General features: G+C 40.5%; 1 protein-coding gene across 3 annotated transcripts; it reads left to right on the top strand.

Moving 5' to 3' along the window:
• Positions 1-3,912: 3,912 nt before the first annotated feature.
• Positions 3,913-23,442, top strand: RNF32 (ring finger protein 32). Of its 3 annotated transcripts, XM_083579971.1 has the most exons (10): positions 4,018-4,077; positions 4,202-4,393; positions 7,406-7,486; positions 8,034-8,304; positions 10,811-10,953; positions 11,835-11,867; positions 13,036-13,160; positions 14,213-14,321; positions 19,749-19,916; positions 22,755-23,442. In XM_083579971.1, exons 3-10 carry the CDS (start codon positions 7,463-7,465, stop codon positions 22,992-22,994), a joined length of 1,113 nt encoding a protein of 370 aa, XP_083436097.1. In that variant the 5' UTR covers positions 4,018-4,077; positions 4,202-4,393; positions 7,406-7,462; the 3' UTR covers positions 22,995-23,442. The 3 variants fall into 3 exon arrangements, with proteins under 3 accessions (XP_083436095.1, XP_083436096.1, XP_083436097.1); XM_083579969.1 differs by lacking the exon at positions 4,202-4,393 and having other exon boundaries at positions 3,913-4,077; XM_083579970.1 differs by lacking the exon at positions 4,202-4,393 and having other exon boundaries at positions 3,939-4,031.
• Positions 23,443-23,496: the final 54 nt, after the last annotated feature.

Genomic DNA, 23,496 nt, shown 5'->3' with positions numbered 1-23,496 from the left:
TAACTATCTACAGTACCCCCCTGCTGGCCCAGGGTGAGAACTTCAGTACATAACACGTTAACCTGTCAGCTCAGGCTAATTCATTACATCCATTGCAGCTCCAATGCCCAACACACACACACATACAAACACACACAAGGCTGCCTTCCTTTTAGCTCAGTACTGTCTACACTGACTGGCAGCTCTCAAGTGTTTCAGGCTGGAGAGGCCAAAACTTGAATCTGTGTCCTTCTACATACAAAGCAGCTGTGCTCCAGCCCTTCCCCACCAGAGCTCTGAGGGCCAAACTATGTATTGTTTTTTCTTTGTTTTAGTGGCTCTCATTTTTCTATGTAAGCTGCCTTGAGTCCCATCAGGGAAAATGGGGGCTGGGGTATATATAAATCTTAATAATAATAATAATAATAATAATAATAATAATAATTTGATTTCATATCTTTGCCCTTAAGTGTATAGGGGTGTAACATAAATTGCCAATGCAAGGAGTCTATGTAGATTCGAAATGTAGGGGGTGGGGGTAGGAGGGCTTTAGCCTTTGACAGCCTTCCTGCAATGGCCTGTTTTTGAATCAACCCTTGCATGCTGGCAATTAGCATACTGGGGGAAACTTCTCATTTGCTTGCATTTTAAAACTCACATGAAAACTAATTTTAAGATGCTTCGTACTGTTGTTTTTAAAAACATAGTAGTCGACTTTGGAATTGCTCAGAGCATGCCCTGAGATCTACTGTGATGACAGGTTTTAATAAAGCAGCTGCTACGTGCCACCAAGCCTAGCTTGGTGCTGCCTTTTAAATAGGATTGTTTGTCTAGAAATGCAAGCAAAGGCCAGTCTCTGGACTAGAAGAGGCAGCTTTTGATTGCACACACTGAACTGAATCCCTAATAAATTTCCCCACACCTTTGTCTGAACCAAGGGAGGCAAAGGTCTGCATTTTCTCACAAGCATGTACAAGCCTCATCCCAAGTCATATGGCTTTCAGCCTCAGAATCTCACTCTTTATTGACTCAAAGAGTTTGTCTGAGTGACAACGGACATCACTGATTTGTTACTTCTGTCATCTTTGCTACCAGTGCGCTTTACTTCAGATCAAAGTCAAAAGCCTATCTAAAATATATATATATTACATATACAAACCACAGTGACAAATAGTATGCTTTGTTTGACATTGCAAAGCAAACAAGAAATTGCTTTCAATAACAAAGAGAAAGAATCCCCTCTTTTCAGTCCTAATTCTAAAGCCTGAAATGCTATGAACTAGAGGTTTACTTCACGCTCAAGGAATGAGCCCGTTTCAAAATATAACCAGCCTGACAAAAGTTAAACTGGAATTGCAATGTTGAGATTTTTTTTCAAAATTGTGTACTAAGAAAATGAAAATAATTAGCTTCCCATCAGCAGAAAGTATTTCTTTTAGCACAGTTTGTTTATTAGAGCCAATACAGTAACATACATGCAACTGCAGGAAATAAAATAACCATGAACACATAAAATAACCCCCAATAAATAAACAAACATTGAAAAATACACACAAATACCAGTAGTATTTGCATACCTATTCTGATTTAGATGCAGCTCAACAGCCTTGAACCTATGCTGTCCTAGATTTCAAAGCCAAAATTCTATGATCAGGAAATCCCAAACTATGGGAATTCAGGACTCACAAAATAAACCATGCAAACACACTAATTTTGCACTCAATTTTATTTGACCTAAATATTGCAGCAATGGTTGGTTAGTAGTAGCCTGAACACAGTTTAAAATAACATTAGGCCTTCTTTGAATACCTACACTAAGCTAGATAGTGAACTGCGAAATAGTCCAGTTGGGAGCAGTACAGTGGTACCTCAGGTTAAGTACTTAATTTGTTCCGGAGGTCCATTCTTAACCTGAAACTGTTCTTAACCTGAAGCACCACTTTACCTAATGGGGCCTCCTGCTGCCGCGCCGCTGGAGCACAATTTCTGTTCTCATCCTGAAGCAAAGTTCTTAACCCGAGGTTCTATTTCTGGGTTAGCGGAGTCTGTAACCTGAAGCGTATGTAACCTGAAGTGTCTGTAAACCGAGGTACCACTGTACAATGAAAACATAGCTTATACTCATGAATGTGACCCAGAACCCTGATGTGCACATAATTCCTGCAGGGTGAAGCTTCTCATCAGGGCCAGCACATCCCGAGTCAACACCCCTGTGGGTAGTGAAGTTGCACTGGCATCAGCACAACATCTTGCTGAAATTGCATGAGATCTTGCGGAGTGCACAAGATTTTCCTGGAAATCAGTGAGATCTCACCAGCAATCGGCAATGCTTCTCCACCAGTGACAGAAGCAGTATGGCCGAAACTGGGACGCATGGCAACAACAGCAGGGCAGGATGGCACTTCTCATTTCACCTCCAACAGCAAAACAAGACACACTGTTCCTGCTCCTCATTCATTTCAATAGAGGATGATCTGTACACGTGTTTCCATAATCATAAAGGAATAGCAGGCTTCCTCAAACTCGGCTCTCCATATGTTTTTGGCCTACAACTCCCAGGATCCCTGGCTAGCAGGACCAGTGGTCAGGGATGATGGGAATTGTAGTCTTAAAAAAAACATCCGGAGGGCTGAGTTTGGGGAAGCCTGGAATAAGGCAAATAACAGTTTCATAGTAACCCTGCTTTGAAGTTCCATCTGCAACATGGCCCTCTTGATGTATTGCTGGCCACACTGCTAATCTGTCTGCTAGCAGGGTTGCATGTCTACACTCAGTTGTCACAGGCATGCCACTCAAGCCAGGAGTATCAAGTGAACATATGAGGGGCTCATCTTCACACTAATGATATATGGGATTGTGTGCATGAGCAGGGAAGACTAAAAAGCAGTGTGATGCTCTCTTTTGGTTACTGTATTTTTATTCTCTTTATTCTCTTTCACTCTGCTATACACATTTGGATAATGTGCTTTATGTGCTTTTTATTTTGTTTCCTTGGCACTGGTCACTCACTGCAGCAATCAAGGTTTGATTTGAATTTATATCCCATACTTTCAACATCAACCCAAGTTCCCATGGCAAACAACAAAATAGTAAGAAAGCAAAAGTACAATTTTAAATAGTAGTAATGAAAATATAATGCATACAAATTATCACAGCGAACAAGCTAGTTAAATAGAGTAAAATTAAATTGTCCTAAGTGCCATAACTCAATGGCAGGGGACCTACTTTGCATACACAAAGTCCCAGGTTCAACCCGAGACCCTAGTTGAAAACCCTGAAGGATGTCACAGCCAGTCGGTGTAGACTTTCGAGAGGACCCAGTGCAGAATAACACAGAATCAGTCTGCAATGAAGTTTTATATTCGGAATGAAATCAGTTTTCCAAGAAGCGCTTTTCAGGGGCAAAAAAAAAAAAATGTGATACCTCTCGACTGTGGGTAAACTACATAGCAAAAACAAAGACTGTCTCCACGGGGTCCTGGAGGGATGCGCGTGCATACAGCCTCAGTATAAGGCAGAATCCTATGTTCCTTAAAATGCTTACTTTGGTAACTCTTAAAAACCTGAGGAAACAGAAATAGGAAGCGCCTACAAAGCAGGTGCTCACTATTGGCTACTCTTAACTAGGAGAATGAGGGGTCTCGTAGACCGACCACCCTCCAGCTCTCTTCCAAGCGAAACACGTTCTACTGCGGTCGCCTAACAAAATAAGCAGCAGCAGCAGCAGCAGCGTTCACAGCGTCCACGCGCCGGATCCACCTGAGCAGCCCACCGCCAGAGGTGCGTACGCGCCTGCGCCTTCCCTCTTCCTCGCCGCTTTGCGTCTCCTCCCGCGCGCCGCAGACGTTCGTTCCGTCGGTCGCTCGCGTGCGCTGAAACCTCCAATCACAACGAATCTTTCTCGCTCGCGCTCAACCGTCGCCGGTGGGCGCGCGCGCCGCGCTCTTCGCTAAAACACATGCGCGCGGGCACACAGTCTGTTTGGGCGAGCCTGGTCGCTTAGCAACCGGGCGCGTGGCCGAGCCTGAGGGGGGGAAAGAGCGGTTGACCAGGTCGGAGTGTTGGAGGGGCGAGGGAGAGAAACGTCGCGGGAGGCAGGCAAGCTGAGGGGGGGAATCTGGAGCGGGGGCACTACTGTTAATCTGTTTATTTCATCATTCATATCCAAGAGTTTGCTTGTTTCCTCCTCCCTCCTGACCCTTTTTCCTTTTCTTTTATGTAGCACAACCCTGAGGGCAGGGACTTTTCTTTAGCCGTTTGTAAGCCGCTCTGGAGCCTTCCCTCCACCCTTTTCTGAAGAGCGGGGTAAAAATTCGTTAAATGAAATAAAACCAACATCTCGCCTTTCTTCCAAGATGCTTCAAGCAGCGCACGCCGTCCTCTTTCCCCATTATCCTAACGAAAAGCCTGTGAGGTAACTTCGGCAAATTGGTCTCCATCTGTGAGCTGCCTGGCTGATGGTGGAAGTTTGAAAAAGTCTCCCTTGTCCTGATGGGACACTCTTAACCAGGGGTCAGCAAACCTTTACAGCAGGGGGCCGGTCCACCGTCCCTCAGACCTTGTGGGGGGCCGGACTATATTTTGGAGGGGGGGGAAGAGCGAATTCCTATGCCCCACAAATAACCCAGAGATGCATTTTAAATAAAAGGACACATTCTACCCATGTAAAAACACACTGATTCCTGGACCGTCCGCAGGCCGGATTTCAAAGGTGATTGGGCCGGATTCGGCCCCTGGGCCTTAGTTTGCCTACCCATGCCAACTTGAATAAAATACAGTATTCTGGGGGGCAATTAATCCCTGCCCTGCATAATCGATCACTTGAAACGATGCATGCACAAACCATTCGAAAGGCAATTCCCATCAACTTTGGGAGGGGGAGGGACCCCTCAAATAATTTATGGGGGGGAGCAAAGGGCCCTTGACCCCTAGGAGTTTGCTCCTATGACACTGCTGGACTCTTTGTAAAGTTTTTCTGTTTCATTTATGCTATGCGATTCATGCTCAAAGTGCTTTACAATAATTTTAAATTGGGATGCGAAAATATGTAGCCCTCTATTTTTATTTATTGAATTTATATACCGCCCTTTACCTGTGGGTCTCGGGGCAGTTCACAGAATAAAATCAAGATATAAAACCACAAAATACATAATAAAAATCAAAACAACAAGCCAGTAGCGCCCCCCTCCAAAAAAACACACATTTTATAAGGGCATAGCAACTCCCCTCACCATTAGCTGAGGTTGTGTCCAACTACACCTAGAGAGATCCCCGATTTAAAATGACAAGATACCAAATCAGGGGTGAGACTCACCTTTTGGAATCACAGCAAGGGACCTGTGAGAATGATCAGTAAAAACATTATTTTTTGAAAGTTGGTTGGCGTTGAATTCCAACAACAACCAGAGGGAGCCCTGATTTAAAACAACCAGCTGTTAAACCAGGGGTGGATAACCTTTTGCATCCATGGTCAGCACTCCAGAGGCTGTGTGTCAAAATGCACAGGGCCAATTCTTGATTTATTTTGAAAAGGACAAATTTAGAGGTACAGGTCACAACACAGATTGGCATCACAGTGACCTTTTTTAAAATGGAGAGATTCTAGAGGACTGGATTTTTTAATAATAATAAACCTTTTAGCACCACAGTATTGGAGCTGGGGCCCTATGGGATCAGTGAGTAAAAACATTTAAATTTAATTTTAAATTTTTAAAAGATGGAAAAGTTGGGAGGAGCATGCAAAACCTTCTGGCATTATGATATCCAAGTGAGGAACCCAGAGGAAGAATCAGTTTTATAAAAAGCAAATCAAACTTTTATTTGGTATCACAGTAAAATGAAGAGTCCCCTGCACCAAGGAAGTTACATGCTGTATTCCAAAGTTTGCTATAGAAGAGGAAGATGGCAAAGGAAGATTACACATCCATTTCAGATGTCCTTATTTAGGCTTAGCTTCAGTAGGAAGATGTAGATTAAAGGGCTGTGATGAAAAATATGAACAGGTAGAAGTAGTATAGAGCACAGCTCGGAAACCTATTGCCCTACAGATGTTGTGGACTACAATTCTCATTTCCCCTGACTATAGGCCTTTTAGACTGAGGGTGGTGGGAGTGAGAGTACACCAATATTTAGAAGGCCATTGGCTTCCCAGCATTCATCTGGACAGAGCCTGGCCCAGCCAGTCTGGCAGGTGCACAATGCAATACTAGTTACCTGCCAGACAATGTTTTTGTTGATCAGTTTATTGACAGTTGGAGGAGAGCTACATTGTACTTGAGCTTTTTAAAAAATCAGGATAAAATTGAATTCTTGTTAATGCATCTTATGTGTTCATAAGATTAAGAGGTTGTATTTGGAGGGAAGTAGAGGGGGGTGATCGAAGTAGGAATCATAAATAAAGCACAGTGTTATGGGGTGTTGGGTGCCAGTAGAGGGAAAACCACAATGGACACAATCACACAATCCACTAACAGTCTGTTCTGAAGTCCCCCTGAAAGAAATGATGCTTAGCTTAGTTACAACAAACTCACATCCCGTTGCTTTCAAAGGGATTTAGTTGCAATTATCTTTTACTAGATTTTGTCTAATTAAATGTTGCTGCTCAGTCCTGTCCATGCTTTGGAGCACGTCCTGTTGATTTAAAGTAATAATTACTTCAAGTAACTATGCTTGGAATTATATCCTTAAGATAGTAATGTGGTGCATATTTACAGATAATTCGCAAAAAAAAGTAAGATTTTTGGTTACAGCAAAGATTAGCAAATGGGGAGGCCAAGGTTTCTGATTAATAAGAAGATACCATAAGTGAGTGTAGAGGTAGTACTGGGAGACAATTAGAAACAGAAGATGACCGAGAAAGAAGATTTTTATATTGTGGAAGAATAAAGGAACTAGTAGCTCATCTAGTCAGTCATGCTTTGAATATTATTAAAGAAGTCAAGAGGAAATCTTAAGTTAATAAATTATTTTTTATCTAATACAAAATGTAGACTATTTGAAACATTTTAGAAGAAAGCAGCTTGCTTCAGGTTTTGGTCAACCATCTAGGATGGCCAAGCAACAATGAAAAATAATGTTAAACCTGTGACATGGAAACTGTAGGAACAATTGAAGAACTGAGAAATGTATTTTATAAGAGCTCACTTAAGTCTTTGAGAGGTCAGCTCTTCCAAATATATTCCTGAAGACTTTTTGTCCACCACATATGTCACCAGAAATAGGCATGCCTGTTTTATAGCATTCAGCTGTGATGCTGAAACTGACTCATGGCATAATAGACTGGCCCCACCTGTCTCATAGAGCAACATCAACATGTGCCAGTGTGCTACATACACATATTTTGGGTTATCATTCCAATTACTTCTCTAGTGTTTGTATTTGTTGTTTTAGGACACAGTTTTGACAGTCTGTTCTATCAAATGTTTAGATCAGTGAAGCATCCTTCCATACTGAAGATAACGAAATCATCATTGCCTCCAGTTCCATGATGCAAACAAAGTATAGCAAGGTGCATGAATTGTATGGTTGTAAAACATGCTAAAAATTGTAACTTTTACAATAAGGTATTATAAATAGGCCCATTTGATGTATGTAGAATATTATCTACTGACATGGGGTTTTTTTAATGTGTAGTTGCTTTGGAAGGCAAGAGTAGCCTAAGGTTTGGTTTTTAATTACATCGAAACAAAATATGTTTAGGCATGTCAAACTTTTATAGTTCATAATGAGTTTATTGCACATAATAATTATGGGTTCAGTAATTAAAAGTTTAAAAATTGCTGCTATTTTATTTAATATAAATGATAAATCAAAGATTTCTTTTGCCTTTATATAAGTAAAAGTTAGGATGTGTCAAACATCAATCTTATGTTTCATATTATGGTAATTGTATATTAGTAAGACTTCAAGCATGGGAGTTGTAAGAGTATAAAGCCTCTGTCAAGTGAAAAAACCATCATTGGCTAAGGGCTGAATTTCTTTTGTTGTTTAATATGCAGTACATAACGTACACATACAGAAGTAATTTATAATAATAATTATGAAACTTTATTTAGGGGAGTTCCTCGAAACGAGACTCTGTAGCACTTATCGCCGTGGCATTACAAGATCACATTTTACATAATCTTCAGCTGCAGAATCTTTCATTAGCAGATCCTTTTAAGTCAAAGACACAGAGTAAAAAGAATTCATACAAACCTGTGAAGAAGGAGACAGTCAGAGCAGTAGTTGATACTGGACTAAAGAAACCAAGCAGGCACCAACAAAAAAATGAAGATCCAGAAAAGGAGTATGTTCTTGATCCTTGTCCTCAGCCTCTCACGTTAGGTAAATTATGTTACAATGTGTTATTTGAAAGAATATTAATTAAATTATAATAAGTATTTTTTTTTCCATATTGCAACAAAGCAGAAGAAGAGTCCTACTAGACCCATGTAGTCTGCACTGTTTGGAAGCTTGTGAGCAGGGCACAAAGATAGCCTGACCTGGTTTGCCTAAGCATCTACTATTCAGAGAAAATACTGTCTCTGAGCATGGAGGTTCTAAATATGATAAGTAGAAGGAAACTTTTAAAGACCAAGGCTAATTCATTTCAAGACTTAGAGTAAAAAAAAAAAAATTGGTAGGGATGTGAAAACCTAATTTGTGAATTGATATGGCTATGATTACCTTCAGTTGAAATGTAATAAATTACAGTGGTTGAGGGGGGAAACCGCATAAGGTACTGACTATATCTTTGATAATTGTGTTCACTCATTATGTTTGCTAACACAAAGAGGTATCTCACGAAGGCTAGGACTTGCATGCATGCATAATATATTGTGTGACTTCATCCTTTAAAATAGTAGCTCTGGCTTTGGGTTAAGGGGCAATGTCTTTAAAAGAATGTATTGCTTCCTCCTCACCCATATATGTAAATTGCCACTGTGATAAAGAATAGCAAAATACAATCCTTCCAGAATAAATAACTTTTTGAAAGAGAGTTCTTTATATCAGTGAACTGAAAATACAGTGCAATTAAACTGTATTAGCACCATCTAGAGTTGTATTATTACTGCAGGTGGGATAAGCACTTGGGCAACTATTGCTTTTTCAAAAGGCAGTTACTAGTCTGGGCATAAAACTTTTACTTAACCTTTACCTCCCCCTTGCTCAAAACTTTACAAGTTATGTTTTCATAATGATTTTAGGGCAAACCCATGAATAATGCCTGTAGTTAAACACTTCAAATCAAGAAGCAGACGTGTCTCATAATAAAAACACATGGATGCAGAAGCTTAGAATCCTGCCTCAGGAAACAGGAGTTGCACAGGCAACACATAATAGTGCCATGAGATAACATGTTATATTATCTGGCAATCAGGAAGGCCTGCCCAGCTCAAATGTCTACACTTTTCTGACTCCTAAAGTTTCTAGCTCACTCTTATTAACCCAATAGCAGAAAAGCATTTAGCCTTTCTTTCCCTTTCAATCCCTTCCCCCGGCACTTAAAAAATGTGACTCAAGCATTTCCAGAGGTTTAAAACTCTAATCCTGCAAGCACATTAGATACTTACAGGTATGTTTAGAAGTCTGCAACTGGAAGCTCATTAAGATATGTAGGTATGCAATCACGTAACTCTCTGGGCAAAGGGACTTCATAGTTCAACCCTGCCAAAAATTGTTAAGATCTTGGTTTCCGTACATCATCCTACACCTTGGACCTCTTTCTTCTGCAGCTTTCTTTCTGCTAATATCTCAACTGCATTTTAAAAAGGCACCTTACATTTATTTGTGTATTTAAAGCACTTGCACCCCACCTTTAAGCTGCATAGCAAATGCCCATGCAAATAAAAAGCCATCAGAATGGGGAGGTATCCAGATTGGACATGCACACAAATCTCTGGCGCAGTCATACTGTATAGGCCCAAACTGGGCTTGCTGCTGCTATTGCGCAGTATATGAGGAAAGTCAATTCATATATGACAAAGGATTTCTCAGAAACATTAAAGCCTGCTACATCTTTCAGAACTGCAAAAAGGATTAATAACTGCCTTCAAAGAACACTTCACTGAACTGGCTTGATGACCAAGATACTAGGTGGAAGGGTGAATCACACCTTCTGCTGGTTCAAACAAATAAGCCTCCAAGTTCCAAGAAATTTACAGTCAGTTGATCAGTCTGCATTTGTTTAATTGTTCAATGCACTTTCTGTGAGTCATAACATGGAATGGTTTCCGTGCTATTGTAGGTAAATACAAATATACATACAGGGATGGGATCTGAAGTCTACAAACTAAGATGTTCTGACCATCTAATTTTGATTCAGGATTTTGTTTGTTGGCACCCTGCACTGCACATATTCTCTCAGTAACTTCAGTTGAAGAGTTGTCAGAGGTTTTGCTTGCCTGAAAAAAATATAGTTTACCTGTTGCGTGCTGCTTTCAGATGGCACATCTGCCACTCTGAATAAGTGAGATTTAAGGGTTCATAAAACAAATCAATTAATTTTTCATTTAAATGTAGATTTTAATATTCAGATTAGTAATAAATTTAATATGTGCACATGCACAAAGCATTAATTTTTGGTGGTTTCTTGTGGGACTAAAGCCAGCCTGCACACTGTCTGAAAGAACTCTGTCCAACAGAATTCCATTTTTAAAAGGGACAAATAAAGTTTAATTCACTGATTGCCTATTATTCTGTTACTTTCATTGGAGCCATTATTTTCAAACCTGTGCTGGCATGGTATATGGATGTATGTTTGTGTACACAGAAGTAGGAAAGCTTCCATGAGGAAAAAGCTTTAATGTGTGTCAATGTCATTACCATATTTTGCTCTTTGTGTCTATAGCTCAGCAACTTGGGTTGGTGGAACCTCCTGCCATGCCACTAACCGTTGAGGAATGGGAGCATGTGAAACAACGATCCATAAAACAAGGAGATTCAGTTCAACCTTGTGCCATATGCAGAGAAGAATTTGCACTTCAGCCACAGGTATTTTGTCTGTCTTAGCATTAAGTCAGCTATCCTATGAATATGTTGAAATATGGACTGGAATCACAGTCAAAGCACTGGGAGAGGATAGCAAAACTTAAATTATATCATTTTGCCACTGCACAGGGTCTTTTTGTATCAATGTGTGTTGATAGAATGTATGCTGAAGTTGGGCATAGGAAAAGTTGGATCACTTCCCAACGTTTCTGAGAGAATGGAATAGTTTGCTACTCCTGAGCAATCATTGAATTCCTCTTCCCCAAGAAGTATTCTGTCAACAAAGAGCTGGAACATGCTTTTTAATACAGAGTACCTTGTGTAGCTACTATAAATAGCTTAGGTCTAGGCCTTGTGAAATAGCTCAAAGTTGCACCATTTTTGTAAACCGGGAGTGGGGGAGAGAAGCAGGCCACAGGAGTTGAAAAACTTTAGAAGAAGATCCTTAAGTTTATTTATTATAGTCAATAATAATAATAAGTTTTTATTATTATCACCACCACACCATTTCCTGAGCAGAGTTCATGATCATTTTTAGGAATTTCGATTGTACTAAGGTAGAATTTCTTAATTGCTTGCAATCACGCTTTTAAGAAAGGGAAAGCCAATATAGGTTAGGAAACAATTTTTCAAAGTAGTTACTGCAACTTTTTGTTCTTGATCTGAAGTTGCAGATTATTATTCTAGCCAATTCCCCCAAATGGTTAATGTAAATTTTGCTAGATAAAGAATTACAAATTGTGATTGAGCCCTAAATATTCTATTTCTTCAATGAAAGCTATTTATCTGACATGCCATTGGCAATTTTCACTAGTTATACCAAGAGTAGTATATATTTTTTGAATTTTTAAGTTTCACAATATGTTTTTATTCTCTCCTAACAGGTGCTGCTGTCATGTTCTCATGTGTTTCACAAAGTAAGTAAACCCTACGTTTATTAAAAGTGAAATGTGCATCAAAACAGTCTTGTACATTGTAGAACTAATGTGAATTTAAAGTGTTGAAGTCAGGCTTTTGTTTCTAAGATTCACAAGTTGAAATAATTTGAGGATAAACTGTTTTGAGGTAGTTGCTCTTTCTTGTAACACTAAGCCAAGCCATGGTTTAGCAGGAATACATGAACGCCTGGAGAAAAGATTCTGGCTGTTTTGCTCCTCCTCTGTTCCTGATGCTGCTGCTGCTGTAAGCTTAGCTGCAGTTCAACCTAGTGTGTTGCCCAAACCCAGACTCATGATTTGTCTCCTCAGCACAACAATGGCATGTTGTAAATCATGAACCTATCTTGGTTTACAGAGCATAGCTTATCTGAAGCAAGATAAACCATGAGCCCAGGTTCAGATGATGTGCTGAATTAAACCATGGCTTAGTTCTCCATGGTAGGATTGAAGAATGAACAAAGTAATTGTGATCTCCAAGAGAGCACACTAAGCCATGGTTTGGCTTAGCTTTACATGCGAGATGGATCAGTGTCCTTTATCTTATTGTGAAATGTTATTATTCATATATATAAAGGCAAACGTACCACAATTGCATGTAGTTATACACTCTTGAGGTTCTAGTTATGTCAGTGGACCTAGTGTTGCATTCCATTTAAGTGTATCAGAATCAACAATGTGCAAGATTTAACTGCGTATAAGAATAAACAATTTGCAACATTTAACTATGCATGGCTCTTTATTTACTCTAGCTGCATCATAGTTATTTTATTACATATATTATTTTATTAATATTCTGATATTCCTCTTTAAAGAGCCAACACTGTTTATTAAAGTAAATCTGGAATTGGCAGTCTGAGTAGTGCTCTAATAAGGATGGCAAAAAGTGCCTAGACAACATGGAAGTATAGGAAGAACAGAAACAGATCAGGAATTGTAGAAACTCCTCTCCACATTCCAATTCCATTACTTTGAAATAACACACTTCCAGAATTTTAGCATCATGTACATTCGATTTCCCCTGCTGCTAGTTCCTGTGCAAGCTTTGCATAAATTGTACCCACAAACTCATATGTATAAAGATGGTGGGGTGGTGAGGGAAACACATTTCAAGCAGATTTAAAGGTAAAACTGAATGTTATTTTTCTAGGCATGCCTGAAAGCTTTTGAAAGATTTGCAGGTAAAAAGACCTGTCCAATGTGTAGAAAGATCCAGTATCAGACCCGAGTAATTCATGATGGAGCACACCTATTTAAAATAAAGTGTGCTACAAGGTAAGGATGACTGGCAAATGACAAAACTGTTTTCACTGAGAAACATTTATTGGAAGATCTTCATACACAGAAGACACTACACAGTGATGGGTGCAATGTCATACCAGAGCTAGAGAATGATACTTTAACTTTTTTTATTTACATTTTAATGGTTAACATTTAATTTTTACAATTTAATCGTCTCATATTTAAGCAGAGATGCAAAGCTTCTATGCAAATTTTCACTTTGAGCCAGATACTAAGTTAATTTTAGATTAAGGTTGATTTTGCTCAGAAAATGTGTAATCATTTGCCAGGCTCATTCCAGACCATGTGGTTCATGCAAGTGCCTCTGCTGGCGCAGTGGAATAGTAGTTACTATGAAACTACTAGAAATTATTGTTCTTGGGAAATCTTCCTTCTGATCAGGCATGTCCCAAGTCCGTTCCAGGTGCCTAATTCATCCTGCCGGTTGGTTTAATCCAGCCCCTGTGGCAGTTTTTCCCCCCGGGGTAAAATCCTCATAGCTCAACAACTTCAATCCTAAAAAAATGCTGAACAACTTTGGTGGGCCCCCATTTCATCAAATCTGGCCCTCTTTGGACACCACTGCTTTTGATGGTAGATGTATGCGAAACCAAATGACCTCCTAGCAAGCTTTTAAAGATAAAAGAAAAACCATAATACTGTTTCTACCTATAGAAAATCATTCTAACTTGTAGTAGCAATAATTGGTGTGAAATAGTAAAAAATGGAAGTGTCTAGTCAGGAGCTCGCAGTCAAGGGCTATGTTCTAGTAGTGGTGGAAGCCTGTCATAGTCTAGTAGTGGTGGAAGCCGAAAAACAATAACGGGTTCAAATGCATTCTGGATGCATGGTGGCCCCATAAATTTGCTTAGCAGTTTTGGCTCCATTTAATAGAGAGCCATTCCTCTAAAGTAGCCACCACTGACAGAAATGAGCTCTTTTTTCATCCTATTTGTTAGTCCCAAGATAGGAGCCACCAAAGCTCGCAAAGCCCTATTTCTAGCCTTCATTCTGGGTGTTTTAATCTGTATCTTTTCTTGCTACAGAATTCAAGCTTTTTGGCGGGGGCATATTGTTAGGAAATGGTATAAAAAGCTAAGAAAAACAGTGCCTCCAAAAGATGCCAAATTAAGAAAAAAATTCTTTGAAGAAAAGGTATGTGTAGCATTTTTTAATTCTTAACAATGTTCCCAGATTCCTCAACCTCAAATTATAGTGCTATAAAAACAAAACAAGTCCAGCATTTATTTAATTGTTCAGAATAAGTTATACTTTATACAACAGAAACCTAATACACCTTGATAATATTTTAAAATACTCTGGGTTTTTCCTGGAAATGCATTTTATGTTTAGCCCAACTTGCAGGTAAGTGTTCTTTGGTGTGTTTTTTCTCCTATACAGTACATGGTGGAAGCGACGCCTTCCCGCTACTCTCCAACCCGGGTTGGAGGCTGGCGGCGGGGAAAGCAGCGCTTCCCCCATCGCCTGCCCCAGAGATTGGGGGGCAGCAGGAAGGCAAGCGACGCCTTCCCGCTACTCTCCAACCCGGGTTGGAGGCTGGCGGTGGGGAAAGCAGCGCTTCCCCCATCGCCTGCCCCAGAGATTGGGGGCAGCGGGAAGGCGAGCGACGCCTTCCCGCTACTCTCCAACCCGGGTTGGAGGCTGGCGGTGGGGAAAGCAGCGCTTACCCCATCGCCTGCCCCAGAGATTGGGGGGCAACGGGAAGGCGAGCGACGCCTTCCCGCTACTCTCCAACCCGGGTTGGAGGCTGGCGGTGGGGAAAGCAGCGCTTCCCCCATCGCCTGCCCCAGAGATTGGGGGGCAGCGGGAAGGCGAGTGACGCCTTCCCGCTACTCTCCAATCCGGGTTTGAGGCTGGCAGTGGGGAAAGCAGCGCTTCCCCCATCGCCAGCCCCAGAGATTGGGGGGCAGCGGGAAGGCGTGCGATGCCTTCCCGCTACTCTCCAACCCTCCTGTGGGCTTTTGCGGGAGATGGGGGAATTCCCCCACCTCCCGCAAAAGCAGGCAAAAGCCGCACGCTCTTTAAAGGGGCTCTGCGGCTTCTGCTGGCTTTTCTAGGAGGTGTGGGAATTCCCCCACCTCGTAGAAAAGCCCGTAGGAGCCGCGCAGCCTTTGAAGAGTGTGCCGCTCTTGGGGGCTTTTCCCCGAGGAGGGAGAAGGGACTGACTGGCCGAGTCCGTCCCTTCTCCCTCCTGTGGGCTTTTGCGGGAGGTGGGGGAATTCCGGCACCTCCCGCAAAAGCAGGGAGAAGGTCTTGGAGTAGCGCACAGGCTGCGTGCACCCTGTCCGCTGCTCCCAGAGCTGCGGGGGGGAAATCATATTTTTTTCCTTGATTTCCCCCCCTGAAAACTAGGTGCGTCCTATGGGCCAGTGCGTCCAATAGGGCGAAAAATACAGTATGTATATTGTAACAAAAGGAAATAATGATTATGACAGTAAGAAACCATGTCCTCTCGCCCATCATGCTCTCTGTCTTTCTGACCTTTCAGGTTCAATCATGTTGCTTTTCAATGCAGCAAAATCACTCTGAGTTGGCTTTACTGCATCAGTTACAATCTAAGATGCGTGGTTTGAATCTTCCCACACCTAGTTAAAAAAATTGCTTCAATGCTTTACTGTGTCACAGTAATTACTAGCTCTCACCATGTGAGGGCATATTTAAACAATATATTTGCCTCTCAAAACTGATATGGGGAAATCACCTCAAGGTGACTTTATCACATCAAAACGTAACATGTTAATCAAGCTTCAGTCTTAATCTTAAAATGCAATCTGTACAACTTGAAAATATGCACTTATGGAATTAAAGGTAGAAAGCTAAATATAAAGAAAAGTTGGCTGAGCTACAGCTTGCATAATCGTAGTCGCTGGCCATGATCTAGAGCAGTGCTTCTCAACCTGTTTTAACTGATGCCCCATTTTAGCTAATACAGTGGTACCTCGGGTTACACATGCATGCTTCAGGTTACAGACTCTACTAACCCAGAAATAGTACCTCAGGTTAAGAACTTTGCTTCAGGATGAGAACACAAATCGTGCTCCGGTGGCGCGGCAGCAGCAAGAGGCCCCATTAGCTAAAGTGGTGCTTCAGGTTAAGAACAGTTTCAGGTTAAGAACGGAGCTCCGGAACGAATTAAGTACTTAACCCAAGGTACCACTATACAGAAATCCCACCACTAACTTCAAACCCAACTTCCCTAATTATTTTATTTTAACGTTCAAATGGATGGAAATTTCATGCTGTTCAGTTTTTTACTTCTATTGTACATATTTTTTTTGAAATACCCTCACACACACAGAATATCTTCATAAGCCCCTGGAGATGGGATGCCTCCTGGCTGAGAAATACTGACACAGCTCACATACAAGGAAGCTTTCATATTAATTTCAACAAAAACACGACAATAGGTGTTCAGGCCCCTCAGACCCTCCATAAAGTAAAATTTGCCTTTTCCTTCTAAAGATTTTCTTCTGTTTTCATTATTTTAAAAAATCTGATCAACCATACCAACTCTTCCTTAGTTGCCATATCCTTGCTGCTTATTTCTAACACGGGCACACTACTAAAACCACTCAGATGACTTGTACATAAGAGGCAGCATCATTATATTAACGGTGTTACATTGTAACTGTTAACTCTTTAATTCGTTTTTCTTAGTCTCTTATTTTTTCCTCAGTCCTAGTACATATTCTTCCTCCTCTCTCTGCACTGCCAGGAAGTTCTCAGGAAGTTGCAAATAGCCATGGAAGGAACTGCAGTTGATCCATGGGCCACTTGTGGGGGGAAAGCCCTGTTCTAATACCTAGTCCAGGGGTCTGATATAGAAAATGGATAGAGAAACAATAATTAACTGATTACTTCCTGGTATGTTTGCTTGCTCACAAAAGTGGGGGAGTGAAGTGGCTGTATTTGGGGACACAAGACTTGTTCATATAGCTGCTATTTATGCAAAGATACAATAATTTAAACACGGGTACTGCCTCCTGCCAACCAGCCCCTCCCAGTCCCTTACCACTTAATCTGTTCCATGAAATCATGATGTTGCCATTGTTGGATACATTCATGCAGACCAAAAGAATGACACAAATCAAGAGCATGTGTCCTTATCAGCATCATCTGTGTTGCTCACATTACTTATCTACAAGTACCTACTGATAGATTAAGCAACTTCGAAGATAAAAAAACATAGCCTGCAGAAACAACAAGATGGCTTTCATAGTTAAAGAGAAACTTGGTTTATTCATATGTTTTATCATTTATAATTCAAGCACCCAGGAAGATGCACACAGATTTCCATTAGATATATACAAAAAATACTGTAGTATTTTACTAGCAAGTGAAAGTTATGGCTGATTCTGCACGCTATTAATCACTGTAGGTTCAAAGCTATCCAGTACACTTACATGAGAAGTAAGTCCCATCCAAATCAGTGGGGCTTAATTCTGAGTAAACATATAGGATTGCACTGTAAATATCAGTTTCTTAAGGCACTTAGTCTGCAATCCTCTGCACATTTACCTAGAAGTCAATCCTTGCATGCCTTAGTTTTGAGTAAACATGCATAAGATTGTAATGTCACCCTGTGATCCTCCAAAACTGGTGTTTCTAGATTGCAAAAAAGCATTTTAATATGGAAGTCTTACCTTTTCAAAAGTTAAAGAACCACACAGTTAAAAATGCTTCAAAAAGATGGCTGAGTAAAATGTATTAAAATATATATTGACTTCCTTTGGCAGTAACACACAAAAGAAGGAGCAGGTTTTGTACTGGTAAAGAAATTCTACAGTTAGACCTTGTGTTTAAAATGGCACTGCTAAGTAGAATGTATTTTATTTGTCTGACTGTGGCACAGTAGCCTTTTTATTAATCCATTCAAGATTTTACTAATAAACATCAAAGGGGTTGCAAAAGGTTACTGCAACCAAGCTATGCTAATTTTTAACACCAATGTATACACAGAGTGAAGTGTTGCCTAGAATTCAGTGTGCTTGGTAGTGAATTTCTTTGATCCTTATCTAGAACTCTGCTTGTATATGTCATCTAATTGAAGTAAGATATTTTATGGCTGTAATTAAATCTTTTCAAATGCATTATCTTAAACTTAGCTAAAAATGCAGACAATTGTTTAAGAAGCTAGGTATATTATTTGTAAAACAGTGCAGCTTGTTCTAGTATCCTCCTTCCCCACCATGTGACTTCTTCCCAAAGATTTTAATTTAAATCTCACCAAACAGCATAATGGTCCATGAGTTTGTTTAGCCATTTGACTTCCTTTATCACATAGAGATGGCAAACATTCTGTTGCTAACTTGATGTGGCTCCAGGCAGCAAGGCTATGAGGATTTTAAACCAGTAAAAGCTTATCAACTGATTCATTGATATGCTGTAAATTCCAGTCTTTTCATTTTACTTTAAAGTCAACACATTAGTAAGCAATTTGCTGACATAAAGATGGATTGCTTTAAAAGGGTTCCCCTTGGGTGGACAAAGTTCACCTCAATGCTTTTGTGTGCATCTTTAATTTAATCTTGTTCTTGGGCGCTGCCTAAAACTTGTGACTGATGGTGCTTTACATATTGATAAAAATATTTAGAAGGCCTCCACTTTGTCATGTTGTTCAAGTTGAAGGGCAGAGAGGTCACGAAGTAGATACAAAATTAATTTCTTAAATATAGCATTCTTTTCCATACAGCTTTTCTGGGAAATAAAGATATCCCAGTTTTTTAACAGGATATTTTCCTTTTATTCATTAATTAACTACCTTTCCTTTGAAGAAAACATATAACTGCTTGGATCCTAAGTTGCTTATCCATTCATGTAAAGTGAAAGGGGTGGTTTCTGCCACCTCTCCTTGTGTTTTCAGCCCACAACACCATATCATAAACCATTCCCAAAAGTTCCCCAACCCCAGGAGGGGAAGTGCTGGAGTGAAGGAGACGTGGGAACACTCCAATCAGTCCAGAAAGGAAAACATTAGGATCCCCCCAAAATTTATTTTTTAATACAATTTACATTACAAATTTATATTTTTGGTGTTTGTTGAAGACCTTCCTTTTTCAACAAGCCTTTTAACTATAGATTTTTCATCAGTATCACATTTGAAATTGTTTTCTTAAATGTTTTTATTGCTGAACACTTTGGGATGTTTCATAAATAAAAATAGATTAATTGCAAACACTGACTTTGGTCTTACTGACAGGAGGAAAACTCCCCTATGATCCTCAGATGAAGGGCAGTATAGAAATTGAATAAATAAAATAAATAAAAATATTTAGGAAACTTCATTCAGTGTCAAATAGCCTGGAGCAGTTTTAGGTAGAAAACAGGCAAAGGGTCCTAATCCTGATTGAGAGCACCTTCTGGATTGTGGCCCCACATTCTGGGTGAGAAGCAGATACAAAGCTAGTAATGTGCATAGGGAATAGGATTCATTTTTAAAGCCATAAGGGTGTGTCTCAGCTCCCTGCAATGGAGGCAACCCTGGCACTGATGCCTCATATACTCTTCAGATCTGCTTGCAACCTATTACAATGGGAGTAAAATCTTTGTCTTACCTTTCAGTTTTCAGAGATCTGCCAACGATTATTGAATTCATACGATACCCGCATAGACGAACTCTTCTCCGAGATTGATTCTAATGTAGCTGAAAGTCAAAACGTGTTTCAGCAGCTAGACAAGAAGTTGGGCCCAGGCATAGATGAAGTTGAATGGGAAAAGATACAGATGCAGGTTGGTTTCAGAGACAAAAATGTGTATTACTTCAACCTAGCTAAAAGACTGACTCTACCTCCTGTGCTTTGTCTTAATTGACTGGTAGCAGCCTTTTTTGTACCTATTATTTACATTTTTATCCTCCCTTTTCCAGTGATGTGCATGTGCTACTCCCATGAGGGAGGATTGGCTGGCTGGGCTACTTCTGCATCATTACCTGTGAGCTTAGGAGTTGAACAAAGTGGTGGACTACTTTTTCTGACCCAAGTCAGAAAGCCAGCTATTGGTGGTTGCCAATGCCAGCAAAGCCAGCTATTGGTGGTTGCCAATGCCAGCTTGTTCTTGAAGCTTTAACATAACATACCTTAGAGTTCTACCACCTGTCCAGCACAGAGTGTAGTTACCTGATTTGTTGCATTAACCCTTCATCCTATTCACTGTTGGCATCTTAGTGATCTAACCCATTGAGCAAGTTCAGGGAACCATTTTCAGTGCCAGGGCTTGATCAGAACTCACCCACCCTCCATGGGCCATTTTTGAGAGAGCTATCCATCTTATACATCATATGGTCAGGCAATTCAGATTTCAAGAACAAGTTCAGGCTAATCTCCGATTTTAAGAGCTGTAGTGCTTAGCACCAAAACTTGGAAATAAGGAGATCTCTGTAATCATATTAGGTCAGTTGACAGATAAGTATGTGCGCTCAGAATGGGCCAAATTCAGAGGCATGAACGTACCTTAAGGACCTCTTGAACCCTTATACCCCAGGTATTTTGTGTCACTGCTACCATGCTATGGCACACTTTCCAGCAGAGATTCGACAGGTATCGTTGCTTGTGACTTTAGACTTTATCATGCCTACAGGTATTTGCAGTTGATTAATTTGATTAGCCTAGGGACACGGGTGGCGCTGTGGGTTAAACCACAGAGGCTAGGACTTGCTGATCAGAAGGTTGGCGGTTCGAATCCCCGCAACGGGGTGAGCTCCCGTTGCTCGGTCCCTGCTCCTGCCAACCTAGCAGTTCGAAAGCACGTCAAAGTGCAAGTAGATAAATAGGTACCGCTCTGGCAGGAAGGTAAACGGCCTTTCCGTGCGCTGCTCTGGTTCACCAGAAGCGGCTTAGTCATGCTGGCCACGTGACCCGGAAGCTGTCTGTGGACAAACGCTGGCTCCCTCGGCCCATAGAGCGAGATGAGCGCCGCAACCCCAGAGTCGGTCACGACTGGACCTAACGGTCAGGGGTACCTTTACCTTTACCTTTAATTTGATTAGCAAGTCACTTTAAGGATTGTTTTTAAATGTGTTTTATATTTTATAGTTGAGCACCACGATGATATTTTATATGATGGTACAAAAATACTTTTATAAATGCAGAAATTAGGCTTGTGGGCCAGAGATTCTTTACCCGATCTTAATAGTCACAACCCACTAGGGCTGTGCAATAAATTGCCATCTCAAATACTGGTATTGAAATGGTATTGTGATAAGTGTTTCAACAAGGCAATATACCGAGAACAAAAGGTGGAGACTTGACAGCTTCCCAGAGGGTAGCTCAGCTGATACTTTGCAGGCATCAGCTCTCCTGCTTTGTTTGCTCTCTCACTCTTCACTCTTTCCAAACCCCTCACACAAACCAGCAAACTCTTTAAGCTTAACCAGTATCTTCCACACCATCTCTCTCTCTGCTTTGTTCTCACTCAACCTCACTGAGAAATAAGGAGAGTGGCTGGCTGTTGGTAACCCCTTGCAAACACACAAACCAACTCTTTAAGCCTAACTTCCTGCTCTCGCCCAAGAGGTCTGCTAATTATGCAGAGCCTGCTAACAGTCCAGGAGGAACACCCCCCCCTCCAGGCTAGACAATCAAAGATCCAGCAGCAAAGTAGACAGAATGTAAAAAAAGAATTGGAAAGCTCTTCTTTCTTCCCTCACACTCACCCCCCACTGGTGAAAAAAAAGAGGGGGTAGAGTTTTCATTTTTATGGTGTTTATGTTGTTGGTTTCCCCTAAATAGCTTTCCTCCATATTAAAAAGGAAGATTAAAAAAATTGATGTAAAGGAGACAGTATTTGCTTGCTTGCCCTCCCTCCCTCCCTTTGATAAATAGGGAGAGATTGGTAGTATGGGGGTTTTGGGGGAGCCCTTCTGTGGAGGGGGTGGAGGGGAGAAGATTTAGCTGCCTGCCTTATGCTGAAATGGAAGTTGGGTACTATGTGAGAATGATGGGGAGTGTGTCTGTAAGCAATGCAAGCAAATGAGTGTCTACTCACAAGCAAGCACTACTGAATTCATTGAGACTTACTCCCAGGAAAGTCGAAGTTGGGCTTATGCATGCATAGATTCCACTTAGACCTCCGAGTGGGGAAGCAGATGCAACTTGACTAGTAAATCACTTAAACTACTCTTAAATAAGTTGAAAATATATTAAATATATTCTATGGAAGTTTATTTATTTTTATTAAATCTACTTCCTTACATTTTATCATGATATTTAGCTGGTGCTGTATCGTGATGTTGAAAACCAGATATTGCCCTACCCTACAAACCCACTAGAACTCTTTACTACATTTAAATATTTATTTTCTCCCATCTTTCATCAGTGAAACATTTTGAGTATTTTATTATTTGACCAGAAATGACTGACAGACTTTAGTGCTGCAAAAGTTGGTGTAGTCTAGTATAATTCCAGTTTCAACTGTTCTGTCAGCTTAAGAGCTGTTGCAAAAATGAACATTTCAAAGCCAATTTTCTTTCTCTTTTTTTCACGTTCTTTTGGACTTTTTTGTGTATGAATACAAAGTGTTGCTATTCAGCCAGTTCAGTATTTTCTATGCTTACCATTTTCTTTGTTTCAGGCGTTCCGGCAAGACATAGTTGACTGCCCAATTTGCATTATGCCGCTCATCTACCCCACTCACCTGCAGGACGGAATGCCCCAAGCCAGCTACCCATCATGCTCCAGCAAGACCGTTCTGCTCTCCTGTTCACACATGTTTCATAGTACCTGTGTTCAAGCATTTGAAGACTTCTCCTTGGGAGAAAGACCCATATGTCCTTTATGCCGCTCCCATTATCAGAAGAAAATACTTAACTAATGTTTTAATATAATTTTTTAAGGTAACTGAAAAAAGCCATTGGGTTGTATCCAATGCTGGTCATATTCCTTGGAACAGACCCATTTAAATTTAAGTCCATTAATTTTAATGGGTCCACTTTGAGTAGACCTTAGTTGAATGTGTATTATAGAAATATTAATATTATAGAAATATTAATAAATAAATATATATATATATATTTCAAGTATATATTAATTACTTGTCATTTTCAGCAAAAGCTGCCACACAAGTTTTTCCTTTGTGCATATGTTTATGTCAGTAACCAAAGATTGCTGTCACTGGCCTTCTGGCAAGTCAGAGTGGGATGGGCTTTTATAGTATTGGATACAGCGTATCTTCCCATAATCGGGAAAGGGATGGAAGAGATGTCAGATTTATGGGAGAAGGATTTACCAGGCCTTAATTAAAACATAGCCATTGATTTACATCCCTTTCATCCAGTTTCTCGAAACCAGATACTGAAGGCAGAGGACATTGCAAG

The sequence above is a fragment of the Podarcis filfolensis genome (assembly GCF_964270895.1).
Source record: "Podarcis filfolensis genome assembly, chromosome: 12".
Classification (NCBI taxonomy): domain Eukaryota; kingdom Metazoa; phylum Chordata; class Lepidosauria; order Squamata; family Lacertidae; genus Podarcis; species Podarcis filfolensis.
The sequence above is the reverse complement of the archived record's forward strand: the minus strand, read 5'-3'. Positions and strand labels throughout refer to the sequence as shown.